This window comes from Polyodon spathula, chromosome 12 (genome assembly GCF_017654505.1).
Source record: "Polyodon spathula isolate WHYD16114869_AA chromosome 12, ASM1765450v1, whole genome shotgun sequence".
Classification (NCBI taxonomy): domain Eukaryota; kingdom Metazoa; phylum Chordata; class Actinopteri; order Acipenseriformes; family Polyodontidae; genus Polyodon; species Polyodon spathula.
The window spans coordinates 25,129,190-25,150,145 of NC_054545.1; the positions used below are offsets into that span (position 1 = coordinate 25,129,190).

The 20,956-nt window shown below is 38.0% G+C and overlaps 1 protein-coding gene across 2 annotated transcripts in view; it reads left to right on the top strand.

The window, feature by feature from the left end:
• Positions 1–20,956, top strand: part of LOC121323747 (glutamate receptor 1-like) — a 116,256-nt gene that overhangs the window by 56,703 nt on the left and 38,597 nt on the right. For both annotated transcript variants that reach the window (XM_041264936.1, XM_041264935.1), the window contains exons 6-11: positions 1,682–1,843; positions 2,488–2,655; positions 6,920–7,024; positions 8,083–8,193; positions 13,586–13,792; positions 16,139–16,518. In XM_041264936.1, the coding sequence (XP_041120870.1) occupies positions 1,682–1,843; positions 2,488–2,655; positions 6,920–7,024; positions 8,083–8,193; positions 13,586–13,792; positions 16,139–16,518 (1,133 nt within the window). The remainder of the gene's footprint in view (positions 1–1,681; positions 1,844–2,487; positions 2,656–6,919; positions 7,025–8,082; positions 8,194–13,585; positions 13,793–16,138; positions 16,519–20,956) is intronic.

Consider the following 20,956-nt stretch of genomic DNA (forward strand, 5'->3'; position numbering starts at 1 on the left):
GACAATATCTGGAATGGTCTTGATTTACAAACCCACTCTGCAGTCTTGCAATAATTTTTGTAATACCCAGAAATGTTTTGATAAAAATCAGTATAAACTGAAAACAAAGGGCCCTACTTATAGGTTAATGGGAACTTGATGGTAATAGGCTTGTAGATTAACTAATGAATGTACTAGGCACTTGTACCATACAGTTCCTATACAACAGTTTTTAAAATACATTTGAGAATATAAATACTTGATATAAGCTTTTATCAGCCAGGTAGATCTCAAACTATCTCTCTTTTAAAACAGTCGTGCTTTGAGTTTAGCTCCTCCTCTCCAGCCTCAGCCTAGCCAAGGGGGTAGGCAGCCTAATTGCCTCCCCTCCTATCTGTCTTCACCGACTGCTAGCTGCCAATCAACATTTCAAGGCGACATCAAGTCAACTAAGAGGGGAGGCCAAGAGCCAAAACCAATTTTGACTTGATTGTCCCTTGCAAGTCACTTAACCTCCTTGTGCTCCATCTTTCGGGTGAGACGTTCTGCAGCTGATGCATAGTTCACAGACCCTAGTCTCGTATCTTGTAAACCGTTTTGTGATGGTGGTCCACCATGAAAGGCACTATATAAGAATAAAGATTATTATTATTATTATTATTATTATTATTATTATTATTATGAATTGGTTTTGGCTCTCGGCCTCTCATCTTAGTTGACTTGGTTTTGCGTTGACGTTTTGATTACCACACTAGCACCATAAAAAGGACAACAAAAAGAATGAAAAAATGAAGTGTAATTGCATAATATGAATTCCTTGGATAGCTGGCCTGTTTAATTAAGCCACCGCTTTATTCCTCCTTTAGGATAGTTTAACCCTGCTCATGGCGGGATGAAAGGTCAGTATATATCATGGGGTTTACACTTTAACAGGGAGTTAGTGAGCTATTTCCTTCACAAACCTTTAAGAAACTCTTTGTTTCAGGAGGGAAATAATGACCCTTTTGCAACTGTAGTGATAATTTTTATGCCACCTTATTGCCACCTCAAACTGCCCTTTAGGTAAAATTTGCTAATGACTTTATTAAACTTGACTAAATGACTTTACGGAACAGCACTAAATAGTGATTAAGAACACATAGCATGGGATAATAAATATATTACTCAAATAAGAGGATATGAATACTTCCTTTAATGTATCTTCCAAGTTACTGCATGAACTGTATAATGAATGTTGAAATGGTTAAATGTGTCTTTGTTATTACTAAATAAACCTCATATTTTTCTGCAGGGTATGTATATATGTATTTCAATCATCCAGCAACCATTTATACTTCGTTCTGTATATTGTTTACTATTGGTTATTACAGTTTCAGTTAGGTATCAATTAGTAGTACAGATTCCTCACTGGACAGCAGTATTATAACACCTGTACACAATTCAGCTCATTTTCAAGATGTATCAAACCAAGAAGACTGGGATTGGAAGTGCATGGAGGCTGAACTCTGGTCTCCCCAGGGCAGGCCTGAGGCATGCTCGCAGGCAGTGTGGGGAAGCTTAAGGCTTCCTTACTTGTGCTTTCCCTGCTCGTGGATACATTGTGACAGATTGGTGCCAATAGAACATGGACAGTAAAATCATTTACAAAAAATACTTCTGAAAAACAAGTTGTGTGTCCTTTATGTATTTATTTATTTCTCAGGGATTCATGGACATTGACTTGAATCATTTCAAGCATGGCGGAGCCAATGTGACTGGGTTTCAAGTGATGAATTACACAGATCGGAATGTCAACAGGATCATGCAGCAGTGGCTAGAGTTTGATAGTAGAGAGCATCCCAGGGAACCCAGGAAGAGGCTCAAGGCAAGGCTGAGTTGTTTGACCTTTTCAGCCGAAACAAAGATTCCATCAGGTCTTCCAACGTCAGCCAGGTGGTCTGGAGGATGTACACAGAACACATAGACACATGTATAATACCATGTTCAGAGACACGTATAATACCATGTTCAGAGACACATGTATAATACCATGTTCAGAGAACATTCTTAAAATCCTAGGACAATACCCATTACCCACAGTGCTGTTCTAAAACACGTACTGAAAGATGGCCATAATATTCCTGCTAAGAGGAGGATTTAACTAAAACGTACAACACCAAATCATTGAGACCTTCAGAAAGACTTCCAACTAGGTTTCTTTACATATTAATAAAGATAGTCGATTCCCCAAAACATACCAAAAAACCCACGCTGACTATCAATAGATCTGTAAGCAAAAGCACGTATTGGTGTGATTTACTGTGTTAGGCAAACCACCTTCTAGTTTTTTATGCACTTCCTACACAACATTAAAAACTTAATATTAACAGCTACCCTGGAAACTGCTTCACACAAGCACAATGCAACCCAGTGTATCAACAGAAACTCAGCCATGTGTTTTTTTGGGGTAATATGTAACCCTTGTAATGACTAGGATGTTAACCTGTGCAGTCTGTTTTCTGTATCCAGTATACAGGAGCGCTTACCTTTGACGGTGTCAGAGTCATGTCTGAGGCCTTTCAGAACTTGAGGAAGCAGCGAATTGATATTTCTCGAAGAGGGAACGCTGGTGACTGTCTTGCCAACCCTCCTGCACCATGGGGCCAGGGGATAGACATTCAGAGAGCACTGCAGCAGGTAGAGCATCTGCATGTTTAGCTACTGTGTGTCGGGTTAAACATCACCTCAGCATTTCAAAGTCGTTGTGGTGGTTGCTGGCATGCCTTTACAACATTGTTACATTGGCACCTAGTAATGAGCACAAAATAAGACTGAAGCCCAGTACACACTGCCCGATGCGACCGACGTGTAACACACTAATATAACAAGGGTATTGCATCGCAAAATATTACACATGTTTAAACTTTGCGAGCCAACTGAAATCGATCTGTTAACCCTGTAAAATCACTAACAAAGCAAAATACACGGCCCGATGAGACTGAAATTGGACAGTATGTACCGGGCTTTACGGATTTTTAAAGGAACTGCAAACGTTTTCCAACTCGCAACCACAGTTTTGAACCAAATGCAAAAGGCATGGCCTATTTATGTTTGTGAATTGTGGAACATGTTTTTCTGTACTGTTTTTTTTTTTTTTTTTTGCTCAGTGTGTATTTCTCATTTAATGCTTTGGCTTCATTCTGGGATTACATTTGAACTGTATCGCTGTCCTCCTAATAGAAAGAAATTCCAATTAACAAAAACTGTGATAAAGATAATTGCAATTATATTTTTCTTCAGCTGCTAAAATTGCCAAAAACATTAATTATCTGATGTTTTGTTATTTGGTACGTCCTCAAAGTCACAAGGATGATAGCTGCACCATAATTCAAATATAATCCCAGTCTTAAATGCATTGCCTTAGTTAGTAAAACTCATTCTTAATGAACATAACAAGTGAAGCAGTACACACAATCTGTAATAATAATTATCTAATGCTCTGACATAAATGCTGCTAACATAAATATCTTGACTTTTATATCTACCTTTTAAGCCATCTACCTACAAGACTCAATTTGAGGTGATTTGCATGGCCAGCTTTAGTATGTAGTTCATTTAACCAACAGATAATGCTACCCTGTAATTAAATGGCTGTGAAAATCATTATTTACTGTATCAAAAGAAATAACAAATCTGAAACACATTCTTGTTGAAATATGTGCATAGATGGATTATCCATCCAATCTGTTTAGAATTTTTGCTGAGTCCCCTCAGGTCAAAGTCACTCGCATAACCTTGAAAACAGACAAAAAAGGGGTCTTTAATGGACTTCTTTCAGAAAGATTTTTGGATTGCATTTGCATCAGAACATATATTGCTTCACAGCAAGGGGTAAACCTAATTTTACAGAACAAAGAAACATTGCTCTGCCATACCTGCATGGCTCAACATGAAGCTTTAGAAAGTCCTAAACTACTTTTGAAAGGCACAGGCACTTCCCCAGTTATGTACAGTTTTACTTTGATGTAGAATTACTGTTTATTTTTTTTTTAAATCTACCTGAAATTCTGGGCTTGATTTGTTTGTAAGCATAACGTTCACAATTGTCATATGCATTTATTAAGTCATGATTTATCAATCTTGCAAAGGCACTTGTACGCACATTTCTAAGTAATATGTGACCCGGGACAGCAGTCAGTCGGAAGTCGCATATGTAGATTTTACACAGCGGACAGATTACTGAGTGAAGTCTTGAATTATCGATTTTGAGTTTTACACGTTTTTGTGTACTTAACAGTCCAAACTATCGTTTTATCAAGTGTATTTTGTGAAATAATGTCTCTATCATACTGTAAATAAACAGTTTGGTAACAACAGCGACCTATAGATTGTCAAAATTAGCTGAAACAAAGACTAAAATCCGTACAATTCACGGAATCACAGCAACGTCATCCTTTCACGCATAGACATCATCCGGGTATCTTTTGAAAGCTGTGGTTTCCTTCTTTCCCGCTAAGTGGGTCATTAATAGACTGACATCTTATTTAGCCAATGAAAACGGTTTTAAGAAGTGGTTGCAGTGTAAACAGTTCTGCTTGTTGCTATGCGTGACGTCATTTGGCTTCTGTAGTATGCACCGATTGGCTGAATGCCTCCACGCGCTTTGACTTCTGGGACAGCGGCATTGCTAAGGTTGTGAACGCAGAGAACTTGCGATATTAAACCCCGGCAAAATAAATAAATCAATCAATCACAGGCGAATTATGTCTTTATCAAAAGAACAGGATGTTGCAAATTCTCTTAACATTTTACGATCCAGGAACATGGAATCTGCTGCGACTGACAGACAGTGGATGGAGCTGGTTTCGGGATGTTTTTGTGATGGTGCGTGCTCGTCTGAGTCTCAGTGAGAATGGTGATGTAGATGACTCTGATAATGTTGACAGCATAAGCGAAGATGATCGGTTCAGTGCTGATAGTGATGACGACGCGGTTGTCATTGATGAAGTAGCTGTGGTGATGGAGAATCATGTCACTGACATTGTTATTGATAACAATACTAGAACCGAGTTGCAAAAAAAACAAAAAAAAAAACAAAACATAATTAGAGCTGTGTAAATAAGTCATCTAAATACAGCTGCAAACTGAATGCCGGGAAACCCTGTGTTGAGGTATTTTCTGACGAAAATATATATTGATCTGAGGACGTCAATGGGTTCTTTGCCAGACTTCGAGAAGGATCTTATTCTCTTAGGAAAAATCAGCGCCACTATCAGCAATGACCTAATCAGCACTAATCCTGGACTAGCTAATGTTAACTGAGGTAAGGTAGTCCAGAATATGCAAATACCAAGTGAAATGTAAATGTAAATAGTTCAGCATTTTTAATTTAAAAGCATTTACATTTTTGTTTTTAAAAAAATAGCTAAAAAAATGAATTTTTCTATGTTTCAATAAATGAAAAATAAATATTTGTATCATAATTTCTTTGTCATTTTGCAGAAAGGTATGGGGAGATATTGGTGAACATTTGGTGTATGTGTCTGAATTCTAACATAATGGTTGCTAAGGGAATATCTGGAAAGTAGGTGTCCCATGTTTCAACTTAATTTTCTCAAAATGGCGTCTTCTGACTTTGCTGATTTCTTTTAAAGCTTATTATATGTCCAATCCATTGCCGCAATAAAACAGTTTTTGAAATTTTTGACCAAGTGGCTGATTTCGCTGTCCTGGGTCACATGTGTGTTAATAAATTTTAATGTCACCAACGTTATTCACATGTGGACATTTGCATTTAAAACACCCCTATATAGCCATTTGTAGTAAAAATAGATGTCTGTCACGGCTCAGTTTTCTAGGCGAGTGCCCACACTGCTGTTTTTAAAAAATGAATCTCTGGTAGCTGCAACTTTTAGTAGAGGTAGACAGGCATCAGATATAACCTGCACATTCATTGATTGGTACTGTTTTGTGTTCACGAAATTAAATGAATTCACTCTTGGTGCTTTCATTGCTACATGAGTACAGCCTGTAGCACCGATCATATTGGGAAAATCAGCAGTTGAATGTGCTGTTCTTCTGTATAAGGAAATTGAATGCACTGACAGTGAAATGATCGCGTCCCAAACCCCAGCAATCAATGCGCTAAAAGAGTGTCACAAAGACTGCTGTAGTGGGTGACGTCAGACCAGAAACGTGTACACAGTACTGCGAGTGAAATAATGAATGCATTGCTGCGCGGTTTAATAATCAAACAGAAAACAAAAGGTTAAACAAAAAAACAGAACACGGCACTTGAGGCCAAAATAAACAAACTAACAAAACTGATTAACACTACATGAAACAGACACTAACAAACAGCGAACGAACAAACAAACACGGTCAATATAAATTAATTATTTACTTTACTTTTTTACTTTCTCCTCTCCATACCCGTTCTCCACTCACCGAACAGACAACCCTGAGTGAGTGAAAACATGCTGCTTTTATGCAGCTGTACTGAGACTTAATTGCTAACCAGTCATTCAGTTGGAGTCTGGGTACAACTGCACATGAATTAATAAAGTGCAATTCCCCATGCTCACATATTATTATATTCTACCTGCACGTGAAATGCTGTGCAGCCTAAATATAAATATACATTTTAAATACTTGTGCACGTAACCCCTATAATCCCGTGGCACCATGACTGATATACACCATATAACACACTATGTGCGCTGACATAGAGCACAGATAAATGTCACAAAGAGGTTTCTCCTAACCCTTTAAGGTATCTCTGATCTAGAGACTATATATATATATATATATATATATATATAATATATATATATATATATAATATATATATAATATATATATATAAAAATTATAGCTCATAAATCCAAACTGATAATTGTAGTTGTTTTTGTTAGCAGTTCTATAACTATGTAGCGATTAATATGCTTCTGCTTACTTACAGGTTCGTATAGAAGGCATGACTGGAAATATTCAGTTTAACGAGAAAGGACATCGCACCAATTATACCATCCATGTGATGGAGTTGGCACCTATTGGAGCTAAGAGGGTAAGTTTTCAACTTCATTTACATGCTGGAGATAAAACTGTAATTTACTAATACAAGTACACAAACATGCCAGCTAATTACTTCATCTTTTATATGCTGTACATTACCTGACTCGTAAAACATTTTATGATCTAAACTGCTATGCAGTTCTTTTATAGAAGGTTTAAAGTGTCCTTAGAAAAAATAATACATGTTAAAGCTGGAAAGAAAGGGTTAAAAAAGTGTCTTATTTTACCCACTTGTCATTCATATTATTTGATTTCCAATTCTTGTTTCGGTTTTTCTTCACATCATTGGAACCTAGTTATAAAATGTCAAAGCACATAAAGGCCACAAGCCTTGCTCATTTTATAATGTGTATGTGATCAATGGAAACCAAATAACATGAATGACATTGCCACTCTACCTTTAAAATTATATTTCATATTGTCTACATGGTCCTGTTATTTAGTGTATTGTTAGAACATTATTAAATATTCTTCAATGCTGAAGTGATCTGGGGAAACATATTAGTATTGCGCTGTGCAGCCCGCGGGTCAAGCATTGCACAATAAAATACAGAATACTGCAACACTGATCTACTTCCCCACTTCAATCTCCCCAATCAGCAATGTGTTTACAAAGCAGTGTTTGTTTGGAATATTTTGTAAGAATGGCAAATAATAATCTTCGTATAAACAGCAATAGAAAATCATACAGAAGACACACACGGTATATGGATATTTAACATCAATTAAATATTAGGAAAATGCATTTTGTAAAATATCCCTTTAAGGTACTGCAACATGGGTGGGGACATATCTTGTAACCTTTCTTTGCGAATAACCTAAGCCCTAAGGTGTATTTATTTTTTGCATAAGGCCATATATCTCTTAAGAGCTTCAAAGTGACAATATGCAAAACCCATAACCAACACCTCCAGGGCACATTTTGTTCTACCACCATAATGTTTTTATACAAGTTGTAGAATTGCGTATTTAGGATGTCATTTTACCTTCCATAGTTCCTTGTTTAGTAGTATTGTCTTCAGGCTAAAATGTACGGTTCTTTCTACACAGGTAGGGTATTGGAATGAAGACGATAAGTTTGTGAGCACAGAGTCAGACTCCCATGCAGGAAATGAATCTACTGGGTTACAAAATAGGACCTACATCGTAACGACTATTCTAGTAAGTAATATTAATGTCATTTCACAGGGCGGGAGCCAGGGCTGCGAGAGGAAGGGAGTGTTTTTGCAACTTAGGATCGGAGGCTCAGCCTCAAGAACAGGGGAGTGAGAAAAGGGGGGACTCCAACTGAGAGAGCCTTCCCTATGGAGTCAAGACTGGCCCTATCGGCCTCCGCGCCCCTGAAACAGTCCTCTGACTTCTCGGAGAGCCGTTATAGGCTCGGCCTCGTAACTTGGTCCCAGTTAGCGACTGGGTTTGACCCTCAGAGGATGGAACGGCTCATATGAAGCCTTGATGTAAGAAAGAAAAGAAAATCTGAAAGGACACAAATAATTGTTAGTTATGGGACACAAGCACTAAGAGTATGAGGGCCACGTCCCAGGAGGATAAAGGAAGAAGTAAGACAGAGCCTTCTTTCATAAGGCAAGAAAAAGCACATGAGCTGTGAAAGGATAGTGTGGCCAGTGATCCCCTCTGACCGCATGAAGAACATGTGGAGGTTGGGGAAGTGAGAATCACTATCCCCCCTGAGGGGACTGACACAAAGGCACAAGGCATATTAAAAACAGGAGGAGAAAAAAGCAAAACACAAGAGAAAAAGTTGAGCTGTGACTGAGTTTAAGAAAGGAGTTAATGATGATAGACAGGTGAAATTTGGAAGGAGCAAAGCACTGGCTCACACCCCCTGAACTTTCACTAAAGTTAACTTTGAGTTATATTGTGATCTGAGAAGTTTGTACCCCCTTCACCACAGGAACCGAAAAAAAACAGGCGACAATACTGGGAATCATACTGCATGTGGAACAATAACAGGTAGAGGTGCAATCAGCACCCTAATGTCGTATTTGATTATCGTATAGACATTTATCAATGATAATCGATGCATTGATGTTTTATTTTTCAAAATAAACATTTATTTATTTATTTGTTTATTTATTTAAACAAGTTGTAATAACTAAAAACACCTTTGTGCATAATAGTTATAAAAAAAGAAATACAAAGGACTTAAGTTTAACAACTGAAGAATATGCGTGCGTCTGCTTCAGATTAACATTGTAATAATAATAAAAAATACGATATTAATTTCTGAACTATGGTTGTTCAATATTGTTTACATTTTATGTCCAAAAGAGAAGCATTTTAATTAATCTGACAAACCTGAATAATGTAACTATCGTACTAAATTCTGCTTCTTTTTGTATATATTGCCATATAATCCAAACACAGCATGCTTTGAAACAAAAGGTAATTGGTAAATTTAATAGAAAAAAAAGAAAATACTTGGCCTACTTCTGATTTCTCTTATCCAATGTGTAATGTAGACTTGAAGTGTATATCCTAGCAACGCGCTAATTTACCGTACTAACACTAGAAGCAGCACATTCACACTCAAGATTTTAATGCAAACCAGCAACAGGAGACTTAAAACTGGGTGCAAATTCGATGCATCGATTCACCAAAATGTAATCGAAGCTCTGTAAAATTTAAGCGCAGATGATCAGTAATCAGTGCATCAATTAATTGTTGCACCCCTAATAATAGGATATGGTTCCCATACTTTTTAGACCTCTGTTGTGTAATCGTATGTAGTTTTGGGTTTAGAATAGTCTTTAAATGCCATTTTTGACAATAGTAGATGATGAAAAAGACAACTTGATGTGAGAAAACTGTCAATACAATGCAAACAATATATATTCTGTATGTTCGTGGTTACTTGCGGTGCAATCAGCAACCAATTTCCAAATCAAATATCGGACAGATAATCGACAATCAACCAGCAATCAAATCAAATCTGATTGCAAATCCTTTCAGGCAACTGAAGGAACCCTCCGCAGAGAACTGTTTATTGTGTTCACTTAGCCCAGTTCATGGCGCAGTTTACAGTGTTTTTATTAGAGGTATAGGATAGTGAGTCCCATCTCTGCTGCAGTAAACCACGAAAAAGTCAATTCACTTTAGAAACAATTAACAAAAGCCCCAATACACAGCTGCCTTTTCTTTTGAAAGTGTTTTGTGCCTTGGATCAGAGAGTAGTCAAAATAAGTTTCCATAACAAGCCTGCTTAAAATACCACCTTCTTCAAGGGAACATTTTTCAGGTGTAAAAGGTTTAACATTTTCCTCAGGTTTATTTATCTCTGGGATGTTACCCAGCATTAAAACGGACATGACTGCTTCTGCTGGTCTTTGAGCTATATCACAATATATAATCTTTATTAATTCTCTTTGTAGGGAAGGCAGGATATGGCTAGCTGGGCAGCAGCTGTGGAGATATGACTCAGCTGAACAGTTGATGAATTACTCCCTTCGTCTCACTATACTGTGTTTATTTTTTACTGCTGTGACGAATGTAGATTCAAGATTTAATATTCTTTAGATACTTTATGGTTTTCATAAAGCTGTGACATCTGTGTCATTTACCATGCTTGTTGTATTTCACTGAGGTTTTTCTCTGCTTAACTTATTTTTTTAAAGAGTGCGTAGCATCAAGCATCACATTTCCATTACTATTGTATGGTATTTGTAGTCATTCTGAGTGGTTCCGGTTTCTGTTTCTGGAACTAACAGCCTTCCCTTTCCCATTTAAATCATGTAACAATGTAACCTTTGAACCCAGCCCTACTGACCTTTGACTGGAAGACAAAGCTGTTCAGTCCTGACACTTTCACTCCAGACAAGCTCAACGCCAGGTAACACAGATTGAGATCAATCAATATGGAAGCAGTAGAACCCAGAAGTGCTCGCAATGACAGCAGACACCATTAAATAGTAAGGAGGATTTAAAAAGCAATTAAAGACACATTTTAAGTTAGTTATTTTTGTGCTTCTGGTATACAAACTGAAACACAAACTTGGTATTTTTTGCCTTTGAATACATTTTAATCAATGCATATTTAAGTTATCATTACCATCTCATAAGGACATTGTCTTAGCATATATACCTATTTCATAAAATAGTGACATTTCCAGTAGATCAATGTCCAGCGCTGGTTTTTTTTGTTTGTTTTTTTTTTTTGGCTCCCTGTGATTTGCCTTTTTAGCAAGTCTGTAGACCATCGTTCATCACATATTGTTTATCTCTGTAGCTTGTGTACAAATGGAGAAATGTCAGGCATCTTCCATGCCCACGTTATACTTCACTGATTTCACATCAGAATCCCATTCTCTGCGCAGTTGACTGGGGATAGGTATTCAGTAAGAGCCTGCAGCAGGGGCACGAACCTGCAGCCTTTCATACTTCACCCCAGTTCCCCAACCACTGAGCTGTAACTGCCTGCATAACCAAGTAGACATGTACTGAGCATGCAGGGTGTCCAGAGTGGAACACACAAGCTCATTCAGTTTTGAAAGCAAACCAATAGTAAATACCATGCAGTTCTTTTTGATGTTTTTATTTATTTTTCACAAATGCATTGTTAGTTTTACTGCATTGAATTGCGCAGAGAAATGATTAATAGCATGCAGAGTGCATGGTTGGGTAACCTTAAAGTCTTAAAGTGACAGTTCTCAGTTTCTAACAACTACAATTATACAAAAAGTATAAATAATTACAATAGTAGTAACAAGTACATTTGTGTACTCCAGAGTATACTGCAGCCCATTGTGATTGTCCAGGACCATTAGCCTTTTAGATAGTAAACAACTTATGAAATGTAGCTTTCAATTAAATATGTACCTGCTATGGACGCAGTAACTACTACCTTGTGTGCCACAGTAAAAACCTGCTTTTTATGTATTTTACAACCAAATAACTGTGTCAAACAGAAGCTTGTGATGCATGTTTTACTTGGATAAGGCATGTGTAACCAGAGAGATCTGTGCTGACTGTCTGACGCATGCGTGGTTCTACAGGGTAGCAGCTTTGTAAGATCTCCCTCTGTCATGGCGATGACACGGAGAGGTAGGGAAGAGGGTGTGTTGGCTTTCCCTCTCTCTGAGTGGCTGAGAGGCGGGTCTTGGGGGATTGCACGGCCCATTCGGGTGGCCGTAATTGAGAATACACAAAGACGCTGGCCAAGAAGGCCAGTGTAAACGTAGACCAGGCAGGAACGAAAGTGGTTGGAGCGAGTGACCAAAATAGGCAAGCATGGCTGAAGAAGACAGCCAGCCCAGAGAAAGAAGACCATATAGAAAATAAATTGTTACGTATCCGAGGGAACATGTAAAAGAAGAAGAGGAACCTTGCCCACCCCAGTGTATAGTGCTTAACAGCGTAGGAGGGAGACCTGAGCTTAGCAACAGTGATGGCACTGTGTAAGCAGCTCCTTTGTATTTATTACTGGGTTTTATTTTCCCTTTTTCTTTAGCCTTTTGTTATTTATTATTTCAGAGCACCTGTGAGTGCGCCAGCATTGAACTGTTTACCAGTCTTGGTATTTCTGAGGTCCTGTTTACCATTGCCGGTATTCAGGCCATGGACAACAGTGCCCTCTGCGGGCTAAAAGAAAATATATAAAAATAATAAAGCTGGGCACCAGTGCAGTGTTTTCAATTAAACCTTCTGTCTCCCGTGTATGTCAGTGAATTGCCCACCACCCTTCCACAGCATGTTATAAATGAGATTGTTATACATAGGGATTATCCATACATTACGCTGGAAGTCAAATTTCCACCACTCTAAGCAAAGCGATTTCAGTTCTGTCAAATTTCCAGTATGCAACTCCACGTTATAAAAAGATAGTGTTTCTGTAATGTCTGTAGTGGGGTGCAGGTTGTATAGTACCAGGAGACTGAAACCTGGTATGCAGTGCAACACAAATGTTTACTGGGTGACACCACACGGATGTATTTACAATAATGCAGTAATTCAGTGCTCGTAAACAATCACAGTTCCCTGTATCCCACAAGTATTTGTACAATCCCCACGGTGTCTCTTGCAGGCTTCTCAGTGCTTGCCCAGTCCAGTCCGCCGAATCCTCTTGTGGTTCCTGTGTCCTTAGCAGCATTAGTCCACCTGGGAAAAGCAAGCGATAATTGTAGGACTTCAGTGGTTGTTGTTGTTGTTTTCTTGTTATCGTTCGCTCCTGCACCAAAACCACTCCAGCTCAACTTCCTGACTCAGCTGCACAGTTCCTTAGATGTACCAAGCCCCACCTTTTTAATCCGCTACAGCCAATCGCTACTCAATAAAACTGTTTCTGAAACCTCAGTCTGAACTAGCAGGAACTCAGTACACCCATGTAATTTAGCAGTATAAGGCATGCCAGGGGCTGGCCACTAATGCATTAGAAGACACTGTACAATGACATGGTCTTAAGTCTACTGAAAAGGTGAAAGAAAGGGCACAGAATCTAAAATATGGGATGTATGCATTTTATGGTGTCCATTTATTTAGCAGAATTTAAATAAGCATATATAAATATATATTTTTATTTCTATATTTTTTCTCACAGGAAGCTCCCTATGTAATGCTGAAGAAGAACCATGAGCAATATGAAGGCAATGAGAAGTATGAAGGCTACTGTGTCGAGTTGGCGGCGGAAATTGCCAAGCATGTTGGCTACAAATACAGACTAGAAATTGTACCAGATGGGAAATATGGAGCCAGAGACCCAGACCACAAAGTCTGGAATGGCATGGTGGGAGAGCTGGTCTATGGTGTAAGCTTCTTTTGTAATGCATAACTTACAGTTGCTATGACTGTGGAGAGTAGAGGTGCAACCCTAACAGATAATCAACAATGATCAATGCACTGAGAAAAGCAAGAAGCAAAACAATGTGTAGACCTCAAAAAAGACTTCAGATTCAAATGAAAACATGCATGTACACACACACACACACACCGAGGAATCACAACTGTATTAATAATTCACTGCTTTATCTAAGATATAGTATTAGAGCTAAACGTTTCCTGGAAGTTAGTTATGGCTCCCCAGCTGATTGAAAATGAGCTTTCTTTCCTGATTGTTTATAACACGCCATCCTCACTTCAGTGATCTCAGTTAACGCATACTGAACCATTTACTGTAGGGACTAATTTTTATATTGTCTTTAATTTGAACTTCTAGAAATAAAGGGAAAATGGTACTATTATCAACAACATAGGAAGGGTTATTATAATATTATAATAATGTGCATTTCTTTTTTTTTTTTTTTTTTAAATACAAAGCTAACCTGTAGTTTGTTGGTGCTTGGTTTCCATGGGTTAGTCAGTGACAGGTGGCCTTTAGAATGTTTCATGTCTCCAAGATCCACTGCTAATTTAACAACACTAACTGTTCATTTGTAAGCCAGTCATAGTATTAATGTGAGTGGAAACCTAAAATCCCAGAAAAAGGAACTAGATGCTGATTCACTGTGTCTGCAATAGGATTCCATTCTTGTTCAGTGGTCTTTAATAAATATTGCTTCTTAAGCCCTTTGGGGCATTAACTCTGCAAAGAGTTTAGAATGGAGCTTGGAGGCTCTTCCTTGTGAAACACAAGTCATATGTACAATCTAGTCTAGAACTGTGGTCCTCAGACCGGGGAAGGTGAGATGGATTCCCCAGCATTGGGATGGAGGTAAGATCTAAACAGAACCATTTTGGAACAGTTATGTTTAGATTAAGGAATGTTCTGTCAACGACTCTTTTTCAGCACAGTTTAACAACACAGTTTGTAAAGTGAGTTGTGCAGAGTTTATAGGATCCCCTACGATTTGTAAAATAGCAATATGTACCAGGCAGAATGTCAGCAGCAGTAATAAAACAAAAATAAAATAATATTAAGGTGCTTACTCTTTAAATAACCCCCCTAGGAAATATGTTAGTGAGAAATAAATACCTTAAGGGCTTAATACATATGTACTGTAATATATATATTCAGTGTATGTAAAATACTTCTTATCAGAAAGCATCATCTTCATGTCATACTCTTTGTCACTCTCACAGCACATATAGTCAGGCTAATAGATTGCTGATGGAGCTATAATCAGACCACATGCTGACAATTAAATGGGATTTCCAAATCTTGTTATTGTTTAATATAGCAATGCTTAATCTATTACTATCTGTAAAGAATAGAATCTCTCAAAACCCACTTTCATCACTTGCATTTGTTTCATTTTATTGCATTATTTATTTGTCGGGAATATTTAACAAAGGGATGGATTTAATTTAAAAGCACAGCGCCAGGCTTCTGACGGTATTTTAATGTCTCTATTCAAAAAGTGGAAAAAAAACTGTCCCAACAAAAACGACTGGACATGCCGACTAGTCCCACAAAATACAGTAACATCTCAGAGTTACAATCGCCACACTTGCGACCAAAAGCACCTGCTGAAACCAGAAACAGGGTCCCTGGAATCTGTAAAACATGTGAAGATAAGTTGTTAGGGATTTTACCAGAATAATGCAGCCACCTTAGTTTTTCACTTGCGTTAAAAAGCTTTTATTAATGCAGTCTACGTACATTAAACCTCTGAAAACAATGCACGTGTGTTCAAAACTTTGGGGTTCTACTGTTGGTGAAAGCTAGTCCATCATTAAACTGATTTACAGATTACCCTTTTTTACCAATTTGGAGGCAACAAGCTTAAATAAGGGCCCCATATTAACTGAAATTAAACGGAATAACATGATAAAAAAAAAAAAAAAAGGTAAAGAGTGTTTCTCCCGCCTTACTTGCCATGTGAACAAGCCATCAAGTAGCCATTCTGAGGAGGGCAGTAAATGTGCCCCCCCCCCCCCCCCCCCCCCCCCCTTGCTGATTTTAAGACTTAAATTCGGTACAGTCACCTGTACAGACTGGAGTATTTCAAATATCTCATCTATTACACTCAATCAAAAAAGTAAGGCAAACTAGACTAATAGAAAAGCAGGCACATGTAGACAAATGTCTCTTCACCCGTCTACAGTCACCAGCCGAAGCGTTTGTCTACTGGATTGAAGTTGTGTAACACCATCACCATTTACAGCTTGCTTTTTTAAAGCAAACTAACTGAATTATCTCTTGTTTCATTTCTAGAGAGCAGACGTTGCAGTTGCACCCTTGACCATCACGTTGGTAAGAGAAGAGGTAATTGACTTCTCCAAGCCGTTCATGAGCCTGGGCATTTCAATCATGATCAAGAAGCCTCAGAAGTCTAAGCCAGGGGTGTTTTCCTTCCTGGACCCCTTAGCCTATGAGATTTGGATGTGCATCGTCTTTGCCTACATTGGGGTCAGTGTAGTGCTCTTCCTGGTCAGCCGTTTCAGCCCCTACGAGTGGCACTGTGAGGAGTTTGAGGAGGGGCAGGATCAGCAGCAGCAGAGCCAGGAGCTGCAAACCAACGAGTTTGGGATATTTAACAGTCTGTGGTTCTCCCTGGGGGCCTTTATGCAGCAAGGATGCGATATTTCGCCAAGGTTGGTCACCACCCCTAATATCTTTAACTGTGTGCATTTTCGGTCCCATACTGATGCCATGGTGCATATACTTGTATTTCTTTTCTTTTGACCAAACCCTTTTCTGTTGTCTTTTTTTCTCTATAAAAAGAAGTACTAATGGGGAATACATGAAGTCATTGATGCATGATGTCATTGATGCATTTCTAAAAGAAAGCTTGTATACACCATGCCGAGGCCGTAAAATGCATAGAGTTGGTGTAGCTGCCACCCTGTTGGAGCTGTACCGTGTTTTTGCTGCATATTCCCATTTTACGGTCAACGGTTCATGTGTATATAAAGATTTGAATAGATGTAAAGCAGAAAGAGGACGATTAGAAAGGTGTTAAAGGTGATATTCCACACAGGTATATTTCAGTAGAGTTAGGGTTTGGTACAAGTAGTGAGCGCTTCTCACTGGTCCTCCCAAGAACTGACTGCAGACAGCTGTGATTTATACTATTTGTTAAATACTGATAGGCCTGTAAAATTAATGTCAACAAGCATACTAGTTTATTTCAACTCCAATCTGCAGCTCCTTAAGTGATATGAAGATAGATCTGACAGGTCAGAATAACGGCTTTAAATATATGTCGACTTAATTGCATGCCCCGTAATTCCTTGCGAATGGAGACAGTGATTGACGCGCAGGCTTAGATTTGTATGGCACTGCTGATTTGATCATTTTCTTTCTCAAGGTGCACTAGTCCACGTACCAGCCGTGGTCACCCTATACCTACAGTAGATTGGCAAACTAGCCCTGCCAACAGGTTTATACTGAAGACTCACATAGATAATGTTGACTGCCTGTATCATGAGTTCTGGCCTAAGAATGGCTCCTAAAAGTGGGACTTATCTTTTACAAGATGCTTTTTTGCAAACTGCGAATGCAGGTCATAGTAACCTGCTTAGTCATGGCTCCCACACCTGATTGGCAGAGCCACTAAAGACTCTTGTGGACCACTTTCTGTTGACAGGGTAACCTATATATATATGATATATATATATATATATATATATATATATATATATATATATATACACACACACACACACACACACCACATGGTAGTGACAATTGTGTTGTCACAAGTGACAATTTCAAGCAGTATAGAAATATGAAAGAACAACATTGGAATATATAAACATTCCCATACTTAATATTCTCTTTGGTACAATATTGCGTACACAGTAGGAAAGGAAGTTCATCCCTCAGCGAAGTGCTTCATTGACTGTAATTGTGTGTATTTATTTTAGTTAACCTCCGTTGAACATTTGCCTTGTATGCTGTCAGACACAAGAGCCTGTTTTGAATCAAGTTTAAAGACCAATTGACCTGTAGTTTCTTGCTAGTTTCATATTGTTAAAAGTATTTAACGCACTTCTGAAAAATTGCTTTGCTTCAGATGGGGCCTGCACTTTGTTTTTAAAGTAGCTTTTATCTGTTTATAGATTTGTATACCTACACATTCTGCTGCTTTCTTATGCTTATCATGAGTTGAAAGAGGAGAGTACTGATTTGAATTGAGTGCTTAGTCGAATGTATATTCGCACAAGCAGCAACAGGTTGATTGTCTTCCCTCTGTGTCTCATCTGTGCAGCAGAACCCTAGTCTCACCACAGTAGGCTAGTTCTGAAGCTTTGCATGCCGTCTGCCTTAGCACTGTTTTGTCACAGGGCTAGATTTACTGTGTGCGAATTTGGCTGCCAGCACATTTTTGCTTGTGGCTTTACTGAAACATGCCAAAGCCTTTCAATGTAGAAGCATTCCTCTGGGTGAATTTGTGAGAATCATTGTGTGAGAATTTTCTAAGCCCTTGGCAAAAAAAAAACATTTAAAATAGGTCAACCCTACACAGTGTTTGTCTACTTGGTTTCTGTAACTGTAATTTAGCCTTGTATACCACATCTCCGGAGTGCCACGATTATAATATTATCATTAGCAGGGCACCTTTTGAAAATTAAGCACTTCATTACTCTCAAAGGTTTTATTTCCAGTAGATAACAAGTTTTAGACACACCAAATGGTAGCATATATTTTGAGTTACACACTGTTGAAAAAAAGGTATTTTTGCATTTCATTGATGTGAAGTTGTGGTTTTTAAGTGTGTGAGTGTAGAGGGGTTTGCTATTTATTCAGATAATACTAGTGGTGAGAATGTGAACAGACTGGACAGTCAACTGGTTTTCTTTCTACTAGCTGAGTGTACTGAAGGGGGGGGTGATTTAAACACTGGAATAATTTTATTAAGTGAGATTAATGAGATTATTGTTAGGATTTTTTGTTATGTGACATTTAATTAACAAAAAAAAAGGTCACAAATAATAATGGTCTGCTTCCCTGATTTAACTTGAATTTTTTATGTAAAGCCTTATTATACAAAAAGGCTTAGGCTATACATAATTTAAATAACCATCTTGCATCATCATAAGGCACACTTAATGAGAAATTAGCACTGGGAATTAGAGGGCACTGTTTGGTAGCATCTCTGATCGTACTGCCAGGATGAACAAAACATGGATCAAGTGAAGGAGACAAACACATTGAATTATTCTACAGATTTAGAGATATTTAGAGTGTTAAGAATGAACTTGCCATTTAGGAATATCACACTTTAATTAAGGCCAGTTAAGGGTCCTTACTACTGAAGGTGCATACAATTTTGTATTGGTACCATTGGCTTTTGGTCACTTAAAGGTCTTAGTTTAGATGTATTTAACTGGTATCTGAAACAAATGGGCAAATGGCAGTTTGTAGCATGCTGGTCTTATTAGAGAGGCAATTGGGGACTGTTGAAGGTGGCCCTAATGCGTAATACACTGTGGTCTTAATATAAGCTCTGTGCACATCCTGGTTCCGCATTCTCTTATACCATCATAGTTACTTCTGGTTAATTTCTGCTTGCGTTAGAATACAGTATTCAAGTCTGATTTCTGACAGCTTGTGAAGTGTGCCACGGCCTTGTTTTATACGCGTATCCTTCAGGACTTAGCAAGGATCACAGTTAATGATGTCCATACAATAGTTCAACTGTGCAGAAAAGCTTCATCAAACAAACTGGAAAAGAGTTTGAAAATTAACGTTTCCAGCTACCTCTGCAACTACGAGGGGGAGCTGTTTAAAATTTTCAGTCTTTGCATATCTGTAAAACTGTTGTTGTAAAATCAATATTTAATAAGGATACTTGGTGAATGAGTAAGTTATATTATTATATTGTTGTTTATATGTTAACATATAAAGTATAATTATGACATTAAAATATAAAAAGTATTGTATGTACTCTTACTATATTGTGATTATAGAACTGTAAGCATTTTAGTTAAAGTTGCTCTTAGGACTGAAGAAATTGTATATTTTACCTGCTCTTAAATAACATGTACTTTATCGTGATGATAGCGTAACCGTTTGGAATATAATATTTGTTTTATGATAAAATTAGCTAAGTGGCAAACTGTACAACATCGTGAAATTATTGTTGTAATGCTATGATGGTTTTATATTTTATTTCAAACACTGTATTCCCTCAGACATAATGTCTATATTGTTGTCGTTTACCAGTATCAAACAAAGACAGGCTGACAGGTGAAATCAGTGTGAGGGCCAGTTGTTTCAGATTGATGAAGAAGAATGAGAAGCCACACAGTTTGAGTGTAGGATACAAATTAGTGTAGCTGCTATTCAAGTTCAAGGTTTGATTTACAGTTACCAGGAGTTCAATTTCAAATTCTTTTCAAAGTGACTAATACTTTTTGCATTAGTTACATAGTTACTTTTTCGGTGACAGGCTCAGGTTTTTCTCTCCTCTGCCAAACAGCAAGCCTTGGCTATTGTTGACGATAATCATAGCATGTGCTGAGAAGTGTCAAGGTTTCTTTTTTTCACCTTAGAAATATTGCCAGACTGCGTCCCATGCTTTCTCTACCTGCAGCTGAAAAATTGGTTCATGCTTTTGTTTTCTCCAGGATCGATTACTGTAATGCCCTGCCCGCTGGGGTGTCTAATAGCATCCTCACTAAAATTTTATTAATTCAAAATTCTGCAGCCAGAATTTTGTCTCGGTCCTGCTCAAGAGATCACATCTCTCCTGTTTTGGACTAGCTGCCTATCAGGTTTAGAATTGAGTTTAAAATTTTATTGCTGACATATACGGCTCTTCATGGGCTAGCTCTGACTTATCTGTCAGATCTTTTATCTTTTTACACTCCCACTCGCAACCTCCTCTCTGCTGATCTCAGACTGCTGTGTGTTTCACCTGCGCTCTATGGGTGACAGGGCCTTCTGTTGTTATGCCCCCAAATTATGGAACTCTATTCCACTAGAGATCAGGGACTCATTGTCTTTCAGTGTTTTTAAAGTTAATTTAAAGACTTACCTTTTTAGAAAGGCGTTTTTTATGATTTTTATGTTTTATCTCCTTGT